Source organism: Colobus angolensis, unplaced genomic scaffold (assembly GCF_000951035.1).
Source record: "Colobus angolensis palliatus isolate OR3802 unplaced genomic scaffold, Cang.pa_1.0 Scaffold313, whole genome shotgun sequence".
Classification (NCBI taxonomy): domain Eukaryota; kingdom Metazoa; phylum Chordata; class Mammalia; order Primates; family Cercopithecidae; genus Colobus; species Colobus angolensis.
This window is the reverse complement of record NW_012116411.1, coordinates 4,286,846-4,301,050: the sequence shown is the minus strand read 5'-3', so window position 1 is coordinate 4,301,050 and position 14,205 is coordinate 4,286,846. Positions and strand designations below refer to the sequence as shown.

The window sequence follows — 14,205 nt, the reverse complement described above, 5'->3', positions numbered from 1 at the left end:
CTGTTTGGGAATTAATCCCTGGTTGTCTTCTGTCTGTCCATCCCTTGTCTAATTTTCAATCTTGCAGTCCTCATATCCAGTCTTCTTTCCAGTCTCGATCTCCTGACCTCGTGATCCGCCCGTCTCGGCCTCCCAAAGTGCTGGGATTACAGGCGTGAGCCACCGTGCCCGGCCTGTTTGTTTCTTAAGACAGTATCTCACTCTGCCACACAGGTTGGAATGCAGTGGCATGATCATGGCTCGTAGCCTCAACCTTCCCAGGCTGGGGTGATCCTCCCACCTCAGCCTTCTGAGTAGCTGGGACTATACAGGTGCACACCACCACACCTGGCTAAATTTTTTTTTCTTTTTTTCTTTTTTTTTGAGATGCAGTCTCATTTTGTCACTCAGGCTGGAGTGCAGTGGCGTGATCTCGGCTCACTGCAAGCTCCGCCTCCCAGGTTCACACCATTCTCCTGCCTCAGCCCCCCGAGTAGCTGGGACTACAGGCGCCCGCCACCACACCTGGCTAATTTTTTTGTATTTTTAGTAGGGATGGGGTTTCACTGTGTTAGGATGGTCTCAATTTCCTGACCTCGTGATCCGCCCGCCTCGGCCTTCCAAAGTGCTGGGATTACAGGCGTGAGCCACCACACCCACCCTGCCTGGCCAAATTTTTTTTATTTTTAGTAAGAAAGGGTTTCACCATGTTGCCCACGACTGGTCTTGAACTCCTGAGCTCGAGCAATCTACCTGCCTCAGCCTCCCAAAGTGCTAGGATTACAGGCATGAGCCACCGCACCTGGCCTATATTTTGAGTTTGTTTACTATTTCATTGGTCTTGCTCCTGTCTTTTCTATTTTCTAACTTCTAATTTCTATTTTGGTTTATTCTCTGACACATAGATTATTTAGAAGTGTACTGTTTAATTTTTGGTCAGTTAAGTGTTTTCTCATTTTTTAAATGGATTGTATTAGTTTTTTTTTTTATTGCTGCTATAACAAATTACCACAGGTTTAGTGGCTTAGAACAATACAGATTTATTATCTTACCATTCTAGATGTCAGAAATTCAAAATAGGCCTTACTGGGTTAAAAATCAAGGTGTCACCAGGGCTGCTTTTCTTTTGGTGGATCTAGGAGAGAATCCATTTTTTTACTTTTTGAGTTTCTCAAGGCTGCCCACATTCGTTGGCTGATGACCCCATTCCTCCATCTTCAAAGCCCCATTGGCTGGTTGAGCCTTTCTCTGTATCACTTATCTGTATAACTTACACTCACCCTCCTGACTCCCTCTTTCCCTTATAAGGACCCTTGTGATTACATTAGGCCCACCCAGATAATCCAGGATAATCTTCCTATCTCAAGATCAGCTGATTAGCAATCTTAATTCCATCTACAACCTTAATTCTTCCTTCTCATGTAACATAACATATTCACAGGTACCAGGCACTAGAATATGGACATCTTTGTGATGGAGTGCATTATTTTTTTGGAACTTTATGGCCCAGCATATGATCGATTTTGATAAATGTTCTGTGTACATGTGAAAAGAGCACTAACTCTGTCCTTGTTGGATGCAGTGTTTTATATATATATATATATATATATATATCAGGGCCCTTTTTTTAGGTCTGTTATTTAGGTCTTATATATCTTTACTGCTCTTTTATCTGTTCTATCAGCTGTTTTAAAAGATTGGTTAAAATCCCACTATGACTGTGGATAATCAAATCCACAGTTTTAATTAATCCTTTTTAATTTTGTCAATTTTTCCCTTGTATATTTGGAAGCTTTGTTATCAGATACATACAAATTTAGCATTGTGATATCTTCCTTTTTGACTCCTTTAATACTATGAAGTATCCCCTCTTTATGTCTACCAATGCTTCATCTCTTCTTTATCTTTCATGACATTGAAATTTTTAAAGAATACAAGCCATTTATTGTACAGAATTTGACTCAATTTGTGTTAGTCTTACGTTCCCTCATAATTAGATTCAGGTTTCACATTTTTGGTAGGAATATTACATAAGTAATATGAATCCTTCTCAGGGTATTACCTCTGGAGATATATGATGCCCCTTAACATAGTATTAATTGGCTAGGCGCGTTGGCTCATGCCTGTAATCCCAGCACTTTGGGAGGCTGAGGTGGGCAGATCACCTGAGGTCAGGAGTTTGAGACCAGCCTGGTCAACATGACAAAACCCCATCTCTACTAAAAATACAAAAATTAGCTGGGCGTGGTGGCAGGCACCTGTAATCCCAGCTACTCGAGAGGCTGAGGCAGGAGAATCACTTGGACCTGGGAGGTGGAGGTTGCAGTGAGCTGAGATCTCACCATTGCACTCCAGCCTGAGAGACAAGAGCAAAACTACATCTCAAAAAAAAAAAAAAAAATAGCGTTAATTACAAGCGCTTGGATCAAATGTCATTTGCTTTCTCCACTGTATATTTAATATTTTCCCTTTTTGTAAATAAGCAATTTGGAAAAATGATTGCTTATATTAATTTTGAGTTAGCATAAATAACCACATGTCCAAAAATACTCCAGATGTACTTGATTTTTGTTTATGCTTATAGGGAAGAACAGCTTTGCATTGGTCCTGCAACAATGGATACCTTGATGCCATTAAATTACTGCTAGACTTTGCTGCGTTCCCTAATCAGATGGAAAACAATGAAGAGAGGTAAGTTGTTTTTGACTTCTTTTTTTTTTTTTTGAGATGGAGTCTCGCCCTGTCACTCAGCCTGGGATACAGTGGCACGATCTTGGCTCACTGCAACCTCCACCTCCTGGGTTCAAGCAATTCTCCTGCTTCAGCCTCCTGAGTAGCTGGGATTACAGGCATGCACCATCACACCCAGCCAATTTTTTTGTATTTTTAGTAGAAATGGGGTTTCACCATGTTAGCCAGGCTGGTCTCGAACTCCTCACCTCGTGATCCACCCACCTCAGCCTCCGAAAGTGCTGGGATTATAGGCGTGAGCCACCTCGCCCAGCCAAGTTGCTGACTTTTTTTTTAAAAAGTGCTCTTTGTTTATCATACATCCTTTCTACCAGATTTTTTAAATCTCAAGATTAGATGTTGTTCAGAAATAATAACTATACTCATAAGAAAACATTACACTAAGAAATACTGAGCCAGAATAGAAGAGCAAAACTTCCATGTGACGCTGATTTAGAATCATGGGATTTTATAGCTCTTCAGAATTTTATCTACTGCCTAGGGCAAGCACACATTTTGCAGATGAGAAAATTTTAGTCCTGCTTCTGACTTCTGGCTAACATAAGGTCAGTGAAATCCTGATTGACTGGGCCCAGGAGTTCATTTAGGCCAGCAGAATGTGTTACATATTCCAGAGGTTTCTCTTGATGAAGACGATATTATCAGTCAGTGGACAAAGAGATACCACCATGTAGCATGAAAACATAAGGAGAAGTTAAGATGAAAGTTCAGGGTTTCATCTAAATGCAGATTGCATGAATAATATAAGGTGTGGAGACTTATGTTAGGGTTATTGCCCAAGAATCCAGGCCCAATAAAAAGGACCAAACATAGACGGTAGCCCACGCCTATAATCTCAACACTTTGGGAGGCCGAGGCGAGCAGATCACCTGAGGTCAGGAGTTCGAGACCAGCCTAGTTAACATGGTGAAACCCCGTCTCTACTAAAAATACAAAAAAATTAGCCAGGCGTGGTGGTACATGCCTGTAATCCCAGCTACTCAGGAGGCTGAAGCAGGAGAATTGCTTGAACCCAGGAGGTGGAGGTTGCAGTGAGCCGAGATCATGCCACTGCACTCCAGCTTTGGCAACAGAGTGAGACTCTGTCAAAAAAAAAAAAAAAAAAAAGGAGCAAACAGAATGTGAAGTCTAAGGAAGAGCAATTCTCGGTGGTCTTAGATCTAGGAAGATTCTTATAATTTGTAGGTAACAACTGAGTTTGTGATCACCCTTCCATACCTGAGGTCCTGTTACAGGAAAGGGGTCCCGATCCAGACCCCACCAGAGGATTCTTGGTCTTGCACAAGAAAGAATTCAGGGCAAGTCTGCAGTGCAAAGTGAAAGCAAGTTTATTAAGAAAGTAAAGGAATAAAAGAATGGCTACTCCAGAGACAGAGCAGCCCTGGGGGCTGCTGGTTGCCCATTTTTTTATGGTTATTTTTTGATGATATGCTAAACAACGAATGGATTATTCATGCCTCCCCTTTTCAGACCTTATAGGGTAACTTCCCGACTTTGCCATGGCATTTGTAAAATGTCAGGGCGCTGGTGGGAGTGTAGCAGTGAGGACGACCAGAGGTCGGTCACTCTGGTCGCCATCTTGGTTTTGGTGAGTTTTGGCCGGCTCCTTTACTGCAACCTGTTTCATCAGCAAGGTCTTTATGACCTGTATTTTGTGCTGACCTCCTATCTCATCCTGTGACTTAGAATGCCTTAACCTTCTGGGAATGCAGCCCAACAGGTTTCAGCCTCATTTTACCAGATCCTCTTTAAGATGGAGTTCACATGCCTCTGACAGTCCCTCTGACCTAGGTCTTTGTGTTAGTTCCCATGTTTCATGGATGTTCTAACTAAAATGGCTCCTGCTATAATACCATTCTCATCTTCTTAGCCACCACCCATTCTTTCTTTCTATTAGTTGGTGGGAAACTTTGTTGAGAAGGGACTTCTCTAGGTCCATCTCAGAGGAAACATGTTCCTGTTTTCTAGAACCAACTCCTTTGCCACTTCTTTCAGAAACTTCCCTCATTAGAGGGACAGCTGAAGATGTCTCCCTTTGAAACTCTAAAAAAAAAAAAAGAAAGTTTAAGAATCCTCAGACTTAGTGATGACTTGTTTTGTTTCTATAAAAATTTATTCTGTGTAACAGCATTTACTGCCTGACTGCTATATTTTTAAGGAAACAACGAAATTTTTTTAACTCAATTTCCATTTATATGCTAAACCTTGAATATGAGACGTAAGTAACTGCATGAATTAAGGTGTTTACTCTCTCCCGGAATAAGTATATATTAATTACAGACCAAAACACCAAAGGAAAAATCCTCATAACTGTACTTGCCAAACTATAGATAAAAAGAGACAATGGCAATAACCCAATCTCTGTTAATGTTTCATCAGCAATGTACCTTGATGTACAAATGTCAGAACCTGGCACTGCCTTTTACGTTTATTGACATTCCAGTTTAGGCATTCTACTCATCCCATCAGGCCATTCTTTGCCACATGACAGGTCCAATTGTATCTTGTCTGTTGTCTATATCCACATTGTTTCTTGGTTGGTTACCATCAGTGTAGGGCTAATTTTTACTTCTCATACATTGACACTAGTCAGTTGATGAACACCATATAGACAATTTTTGCCAGCTTCTGCTGACTTTCAGTCAATAACTATTTGGGGTGTGACACACTCACCCCAACACTGATGGGAATATTCACAGCACTTGAATTTTTATAAATTGAATTTGGGATAAAGAAAGATTCAGTAGTAATAATCACAATGTGTTTTATGATCACACTTGTTTTAAATGCTAGGTATAGACTTCAATCTTAAAATGATGCTAGATATTTGGATTGTGTCTCTGAATAAAAAAATGAGAATACTAATTTGAATAAACCAATTACAAAAATACATTTTTTAAGAAAATTGGGTAAATTTGATTATGAAGTGGTCCTTAGATTTTACTAAGGAATTCCTGTTAATTTTGTTAGTATAATAATGGCATTGTGACTATGCCCATATTATTTACTGATGAATACTTAAACACATAGAGATGAAGATGTTACAGGAAAGTGGTCCCAATCCCAACCCCAAGAGAGGGTTCTTGGATCTCTCGCAAGAAACAATTCAGGGCGAGTCCGCAGTGCAAAGCAAAAGCAAGTTTATTAAGAAAGTAAAGTGGTAAAAGTACAGCTACTCTATAGACAGAGTAGGGCATTCCTGAAAGTAAGAGGAGGAATGAGGCCACCCTAGGTATAATATTTGTTTATATACAAGATAAAAAAAAGGATTATGGGGAGATGTGCTACGCTACAAGGGTTTGTGATAAAGAATTCCTTTTCTTAATTACTACATTTTGCAAGAATCAATATTATTATCTTTAAAGCAAAATTAGGAATGCCTTTGTTCTCCAGATATCAGGATATTAGGACTCTCTCAAGTCTGGGTCTGTTTAGTAAACATTATCAGTCTGTTCCCTTAACTGTAAACATCTAGGAATACCTTTCTGGGAATGCAACCCAGCAAGCCCCAGCCTCATTTTCCTAGCCCTCACTCAAGGTAGAGTCCTCTGGTTCCAACACCTCTGACAAAATGATAGAAGTTCCGAGATTAGCTGTAAAATACTCCAGCAAAGGCCAGGCACGGTGGCTCACGCCTATAATCCCAGCACTTTGGGAGGCCGAGACGGGCAGATCACAAGGTCAGGAGATCGAGACCATCCTGGCTGACATGGTGACACCCTGTCTCTACTAAAAATACAAAAAATTAGCCAGGCATGGTGGTGGGTGCCTGTAGTCTCAGCTACTTGGGAGGCTGAGGCAGGAGAATGGCGTGAACCTGGGAGGCAGAGCTTGCAGTGAACCGAGACTGAGCCACTACACTCCAGCCTGGGTGACAGAATGAGACTGTCTCAAGAAAAAAAAAAATACTCTAGCAAAAATAAAAAGGAAGGGGCTAGATGAAGCAAATGTAGCAAAAAATTGTTAAATTTATGTATTGAGTATGTAAAGGTTTATTGTGTTATTCTCTCTATATTTTTTATGCTTAACATTTTTTGTAATAAAAATATAATTTTTTACAGTAAAAACATTTAAGATATAATTTTCAATCCAGAAGCAGCCTAAGAAGTCTAGTTCTTTTCTTCCTTTCCCCTGTTACAGATAAGGAAACAAAAGACCAGAGAAGTTAAGAGAATGCCCAGGGTCACACAGGCCCCCTGACTCCCAGATGAGCATTCTTTAGGATATATTAAGCTACATGTTATTTCCTTTCGTAATATTTGTAGGTAAAGAAATAATTTGGGCCCTACATTTTATAAACTAAATTTTGTTAATCCTGCTTATATGTTATGTGGAGGATACTACCTATTAATAATTATAGAAAAAATGATCAAACTTACCAAATACATATGTTGTTTGCACATTGATTTAAGAAACAGTTTTATTCGATAGGAAACATACTAAGTAATTGATATACGTGTTGTGGAAGGATTACTGAAATGGGAGACATGTTATCTTAGTTCTAGTCTGCATTCTATAGAAACAATTTACATAACCTTTGGTAAGTGGCTTAACCTCTCTGAATCTGCTCATCCATTTATAAAATGAAGGTATTGAACTAAATGACCTTTAAAATTCAGTTTAGCTCTACTACTGCAAGGTTTAAGGACTCTATGGTAATTTTTTCGGTTAGAGAAAGCACAATCAAGGAAGGCATTTTAGAACTTGTAGCAAGAATTTTTTTAATTCTCCTGAATTTAAAAAATATTATCCACTTATAAATAATGTTTTAAAGTTTATATAGATGCCTCTCTACTTACAGCCTTCTGGTCCCTGAACAGTAAGTGGCAAATGAAGCTGTCCTAAAATGGAAGTTCCTTAATTTCAGTGTTTGGGGTTTCCTCCCAAACTCAATTTCCTTACTAAAGTGATCAAAATACTCCTAAAATGAAAAACCTCTTCCTTTTATGTCTTAACTGTGACTGTTAGGTAAGTTTTGAAGAGAAATCATTTTTTTTCTATAATCGGATGATTTTCTATGTCTAGTCATGCATCCATATAATCATCCTTTTTTCTGCCTCATAAATCATCTGATGTTTTCTCCCAAGACCTTTGATGGCCTTGGGCTGGTCAAAGTCATCCTGAGAGGAATCAGCCTCAGTGGTGGTCATGGGATGGTCATAGATACTAGTTTGGGTCCTATGGAGATAATATTTTTGATAAGCTGCTATGGTATTGTAAACCATACAGCAGTGAATATCCTGTAATAATAACAATCAGAGCTGACATTTATTAACTGCTTCCTTTGGGCCAGGAACATTGCTATCCTCTTCATACTTATTTTTCCATTTTCTCCTCATGCCAGGTCTGCAACGTATTACATTGTTTATCAGATGAGGAAAACTGAGGCTTAGAAATGTAAAGTAAGTTGTTTAAAAAGTGATAGTCATCATTACCATTGTTGGGTGGTAGAATTAGGGGAATTTTTTTACTTCAATTTTCTTTTTTTGCAGTGTTTAAGTTCATAAAATCTATATCATTTTGACAAAGTAATTTTTCTTTAAAAAAAGGAAATCATATCTCCCAGATATGAACAGTGGTTAATTCTCAAGGTGGGAATATGGATGATAGGTATTTTCCTCTGTGTATTTACCCAATTTTTTATGTTTCCAAAATTTAAAAAGAAATTTTTTTTTAAGAATGGGCTTGATGCAGTGGCTCACGCCTGTAATTCCAACACTTTGGTAGGCCAAGGCAGAAGAATTGCTTGAGCTCAGGAGTTCGAGACCAGCCTGGAGAACATGGCGAAATCCCATCTCTACAAAAAATACAAAAATTGGCTGGGTGCAGTGGCTCACGTCTGTAATCCCAGCACTTTGGGAGGCCGAGGTGGGCAGATCACCTGAGGTCAGAAGTTAGAGACCAGCCTGACCAATATGATGAAACCCCGTCTCTACTAAAAATACAAAAAAAATTAGCCAGGTGTGGTGGCATGCACCTGTAATCCCAGCTACTCGGGAAGCTGAGACAGGAGAATTGCTTGAACCTGGGAAGCAGAGGTTGCAGTGAGCTGAGATTGCACCATGGCACTCCAGCCTGGGCAAGAAGAGCAAAACTCCATCTCAAAAAAGCAAAAAACCAAAAATTAGCCAGACTTAGTGGTACATGCCAGTAGTCCAAGCTACTTGCGGGGGGTGAGGCTGGAGGACTACTTGAGCCCAGAAGGGGTCGAGGCTGCAGTAAGCTGTGTTCGCACCACTGTACTCCAGCCTGGGCAACAGAGTGAGACCCTGTCTCAAAAAAAAAAAAAAAAAAAAAGAAAAAGAAAAAGGATGTGCCAAAAATAGCACATCTAGAAAGCTGCCATTTGAGATTTAAATATACAACAATATGACAATAATATTCATCCCTTATAGTCAAAACAGTGATGTATATACACTGTACAAAATTTAAAAGGACATTCACTGAAGACTCAATGTTCCTCCTACCCCTGCCTCTGAGACAGCTAGTTTTCCTACCCCAGAGGCATCACTGTTAGCAATTTCTTGGAAAACTTCTGGAAATACATTTTCATAGATAAACATATAGGGATTTTTTAAAAATATACAAATGGAACATGCCATAATAACTCCTGTTTCTTGCCTTTTTCTTTGTCTTCATTTAACAAGACATCCTGGAGATTGTTCCTTGTTTATTCATATACAGCAGTAATGACTGCATATACAGATGTCTTCATTATATGGATGGCCTGTGCATTGTTTAAGCAGTCCTCTGTTGATAGACATTGAGGTTGTTTCTATTCTTTTGCTATGAGTAACTATACTTCCATGAGTAGCCTTGTACATAAAGCATTTCACATGAAAGCAGATCTGTAAGATAAATTCCTAAGAGTGAAACGGCTATGTCAAATGGCATATATGTGTGAATAATTTTGATAAATATTGCCAAATCATCCTCCCTAAAAGTTAAAGTAGTATATGAGAGAGCCTGACTCTATCTTTGCCAGTGCCGTGTCTTACTAAGTTTTCTGATTTTTGCAAATCTGATCATCATTGAAAGGTAGTTTCTCATGTTAGTCTAATTCATATTTCTCTTAAATTAGTGAGGTTGAACGTATTTCTTACATGTTAAGAGCTATTAGTATTTACTCTTCTGGGAACTGTTATCTTTGTCTTTGGTGTTTTTTTTACTCTGTAAAATTTTGTTATTTTTATGTGGTTAGATTTGTCAATCTTCTCTATGGTTTCTGAAATTTTTTTTTTTTTTTTTTGGAGACAGCATCTCACTCTGTTGCCCAAGTTAGAGTGCAGTGGCGTGATCTCTGCTCACTACTGCCTCCACCTCCTGGGTTCAAGCAACTCTCCTGCCTTAGCCTTCTGAGTAGCTGGGACTACAGGTATGTGCCAACATGCCTGGCTAATTTTCGTAGAAACGGGGTTTCACCGTGTTGGCTAGGCTGTCTCGAGCTCCTACCCTCAAGTGATCACCCGCCTCGGCCTCCCAAAGTGCTGGGATTACAGGCATGAGCCACTGCACCCAGGCCTTTTGTATCTTTTTTTTAGAAAAGACTTCCAACATCATTTTGTTTTTAATCTTCCTGGTTTCTTCTGGTACTTTCATGGTTCCTTTTTAAAATATTTAGATATTTGCTCTATCCAGAATTTATTTTGGTATAAAATGTGGTATAAGAATCTCTTTTTTTTCCCCAGATGGCTACCTGGTTGTCCCATCACTATTTATTTAGTAATCCATCTTTTCTGCAGAAATGTAAAGGGCCATTCTTATCATATACCGAATTTCTCCATTTGGAGCTCTGTTTTTTTACTTCATAAGCATTAACTATCAGTAATCATGGGCTCAAATTTACAAATCTCACAATTAATATTTTCACTACCTTTTTAGATAGGGGCAGGGAATTATTTGGCACATGGGAAAGAAGGGAAGTGATCATGTGTTTCTAATAGGCCCCTATTTGTTTGCCAGGGAGTAAAACTCAGGAACTGCCATGGTTAGCAGCACAAAGCACCTGACCCACAGTAGTCAACCTTGTTTTGTGCCCCTTGGAGTGAAAAAGAACAGCCCCGTTATAGAGAAGGTGGCTTTGCCTGGGGAATATTCCACATCTTAGAATGAAGTTTCCTTCTGCTGCATAATAATATTTTCAGTTTAATTGTGCCTTGAATTACATTCTAAAATTAAAAAAAAAAAAAAAGAAATCTTCCTCCCACTTCAGATACACACCCCTTGATTATGCTTTGCTTGGTGAGCGCCATGAAGTGATCCAGTTCATGTTGGAGCACGGTGCCCTGTCCATCGCAGCCATTCAAGACATCGCCGCCTTCAAAATCCAAGCTGTCTACAAAGGGTACAAGGTCAGAAAAGCCTTCCGAGACAGGAAAAATCTCCTCATGAAGCATGAACAGTTGAGAAAAGATGCTGCTGCCAAGTAAGTGTGAGCTATGCAGATTGCTGTCTCGCCACCCAGAATCAGGGTGGAAGCGGGGGTGTGGGGGATGCTGGGGTGTCCAGGAGAGGGAAGCAGATGAGAATCTGAATTACTGTTGGTCCCTGCAACCGGTCACCTTCCCTCTTCTCAGCACTCCATCTTCTGGGACTGAGGCTGCAGTGAAGGACAAAGGCCTAACCTCTGCTGGGTGGTGATTCCTCTAGATTAGTCCCAATGTTTCAGTCCAGGGACAAAGCACTCCCACTCTTGGAAGGGAGCTGGGGATGGGATTGCTTACTAGAATACGCTGTAAAGAAATAACTGCCCTTCTTGCCCTTCCTCTCTTTCTTTTCAAAAGAAACATGCCAATATCTAGCCTACTTTCACTAGGTCAGTCTAAGTCTGGTTTTAATTTGATTAAAGCAACCAACTTGTATAAATAGCTTACTGTCCTTCACCCATTTCCTAAAACATCTGTACTAAATAATTTACTCAAGAAATGTTGATTGAATGCTTACTGTACAGACAAAACGCTTGGCTAGTGCCTAGGGAGAAAATGGCAACTAAAAAAGCAAAATCCCCCCTACCTCAAGGACTTCGCATTTTTTTTTTGGACAATGATGCAAAATGACTGTGCCTATTACACATTCTGATTATTTCACATAAATGATTGATTTTAAAGCTGGGTGCGGTGGCTCACACCCGTAATCGCAGCACTTTGGGAGGCCAAGGCAGGCAGATCACTTGAGGTCAGGAGTTCAAGACCAGACTGGCCAAAATGGTGAAACTCCGTCTCTACTAAAATTACAAAAATTAGCTGGACGTGGTGGTTAGCACCTGTAATCCCAGCTACTTGGGAGGCTGAGGCAGGAGAATTGTCTGAACCTGGAAGGCGAAGGTTGCAGTGAGCCCAGATGGCACCACTGCACTCCAGCCTGGGCAATAGAGTGAGATTACATCTAAAAAAAAAAAAAGATTTATATTATACTTTGGTTTGCCTTTTCTTTGATAGATATGTTGGGTAGAAGTATTTTAAATAGTAGCAGTGTATCACATTAGCAAATAAAGACACCATAAACTCTGAGGATAAAGATGTGGGCAAGCAGATTCTTTTTTTTGAGACAGTCTCTCACTGTCACTCTTGCTGGAGTACAGTGGCGTAATCTCCACTCACTGCAGCCTCCACCTCCCGGGTTCAAGTGATTCTTATAATTCAGCCTCCCAAGTAGCTGAGATTACAGGTGTGCACCACCACACCCAGCTAATTTTTGTACTTTTAGTAGAGATGAGGTTTTGCCATGTTGGCCAGGCTGGTGTTGAGCTCCTGACCTCAAGTGATCTGCCCATCTTGATCTCCCAAAGTGCTGGGACTATAGGCATGAGCCACTGTGCCCAGTCTGGGCAGATTCTTGAAAGATAACTTCCTGGCTGTATCTTGAATGTTTCTAAATCTAAATCTTCAGTCCTTCTAACTCTTAAATCCTTCTACATTTTACCCTCAAGGGGGAAGCATAAGTGTACTAAATAATCATTAAAAGTAATAATAAGAGGCAAGATAAGTCATTTTAATGAGAAGTTAAATACCACTATGTACTGGAATGTTAATCATCATGTCAGCCTTCAGTAAATAAGATTTATAGAAACACACCATTTTCTGTGACTCTGAAGCTACTGAAGTAGATGGTATCCCAGGAAATACTATATTGCTCTCTTCTCTTAATGATGCCCTCTTCCTTTCACTTTTGCCAAAGAATCCAGTATCAACCTAAAAGCCTCTATACACCTCTCTTTCCAGCCTTCTTATAAAAGTTCTCTGCTTGTGAGTGGCAACCATAAGTAGATAATACACATGACCAATTATCCTGAGTTGCAAGTAAATGTTCTCTGTAAAGGGATGGAATATTGTGTTTCGTTGTACTGATGTTTCCATAAGCTCCAGTTTAATGTGTGAGAATCTATTTTCAAAATTTGCAGTCATATCTGCTTGAATGTAAGATGGGACTCAACAAAGGCAACACAACTGACTTGGTATGTCCCCTAAAGGGAGGCTATAGATCTCCAAGAGATATACTTAAATGGTGGAGAAACTGATTTCATTTGTTCTGTTTCTCAAAAGTTATTTCTTAAAATCTGAGTCAGTGTTTAATTTTGCTTTTAATTCTTGCTTGAAGAAACAAACATCAGGATGCTAAACTCAGTCCTTGCTGCTGCTGCCTCATTGACTAAGCTGGCCCAGGCACAGCATGTCACCTTAGTGTACCTTTCCCAGTTTATTATGTTAGGATGGCAGAAATCATCTTCCTTAAAATGAGGATGTGCAAGGCACATATTAAACTTAAGTAAAGTAATTTCTAATTTACTGAAAGAGAAACTGGGACAGAAAAAAGTTATGGTGATATTTACTAAGGCAGGTAATGTTAGAAAATGCTATTTAACGTATATCTATAATCGATTTAAAAGCACTTTATAATTCACACTGCACTGCCTATGTTGTTGCCAACATGAACATTACTATAATTTACCTGCCAAAGCATACAGTTGAGTGTACACTAAAATAAAACCATATTTCTGTTGATCACCCTTCTTCCCTGAAGCTTACTTTTTGCCAGGTTCTTATTTCACTCAAATCTCAGATCTCCTGTAACTCTCTGACTCTCCCTTCTCACATCTTTTAAATTATTCCATCTCCACACTGCAGTCAGCCTTGAAGGTGAACTTCTTAGACTTCTATTCATGCTATACTTTTTTCCATTGAAAATGTATCCACTCTTAAATTTTAAATTAATTCATGTCTATAGATAGCCCCCTAATCTGTCTCACACCCTGACCTCCTGGAACTCTAATCTCATATCTTCAGTTGCCTAGTGGGCATTTCTGCTATGCTTTTGTCACTTGCCAACACTTTAGATCATTGGACGTTTCCATTTGCATGTCCTGTTTTCACTATAACTTCAGACTCTGCAACACACAGACATGCAGATGGAAACAGCTCATCACCACAGTCTGTCTCTCTTCTGGCCTTTTTAGGTGCTTGCTAGTGCTGCTACCAT

General features: G+C 39.6%; 1 protein-coding gene across 2 annotated transcripts in view; it reads left to right on the top strand.

Annotated features, from left to right (window-relative positions):
- Positions 1-14,205, top strand: part of LOC105518154 (inversin) — a 91,129-nt gene that overhangs the window by 51,861 nt on the left and 25,063 nt on the right. For both annotated transcript variants that reach the window (XM_011951025.1, XM_011951024.1), the window contains 2 exons: positions 2,564-2,670; positions 10,943-11,155. In XM_011951025.1, coding sequence (XP_011806415.1) covers positions 2,564-2,670; positions 10,943-11,155 — 320 coding nt within the window. The remainder of the gene's footprint in view (positions 1-2,563; positions 2,671-10,942; positions 11,156-14,205) is intronic.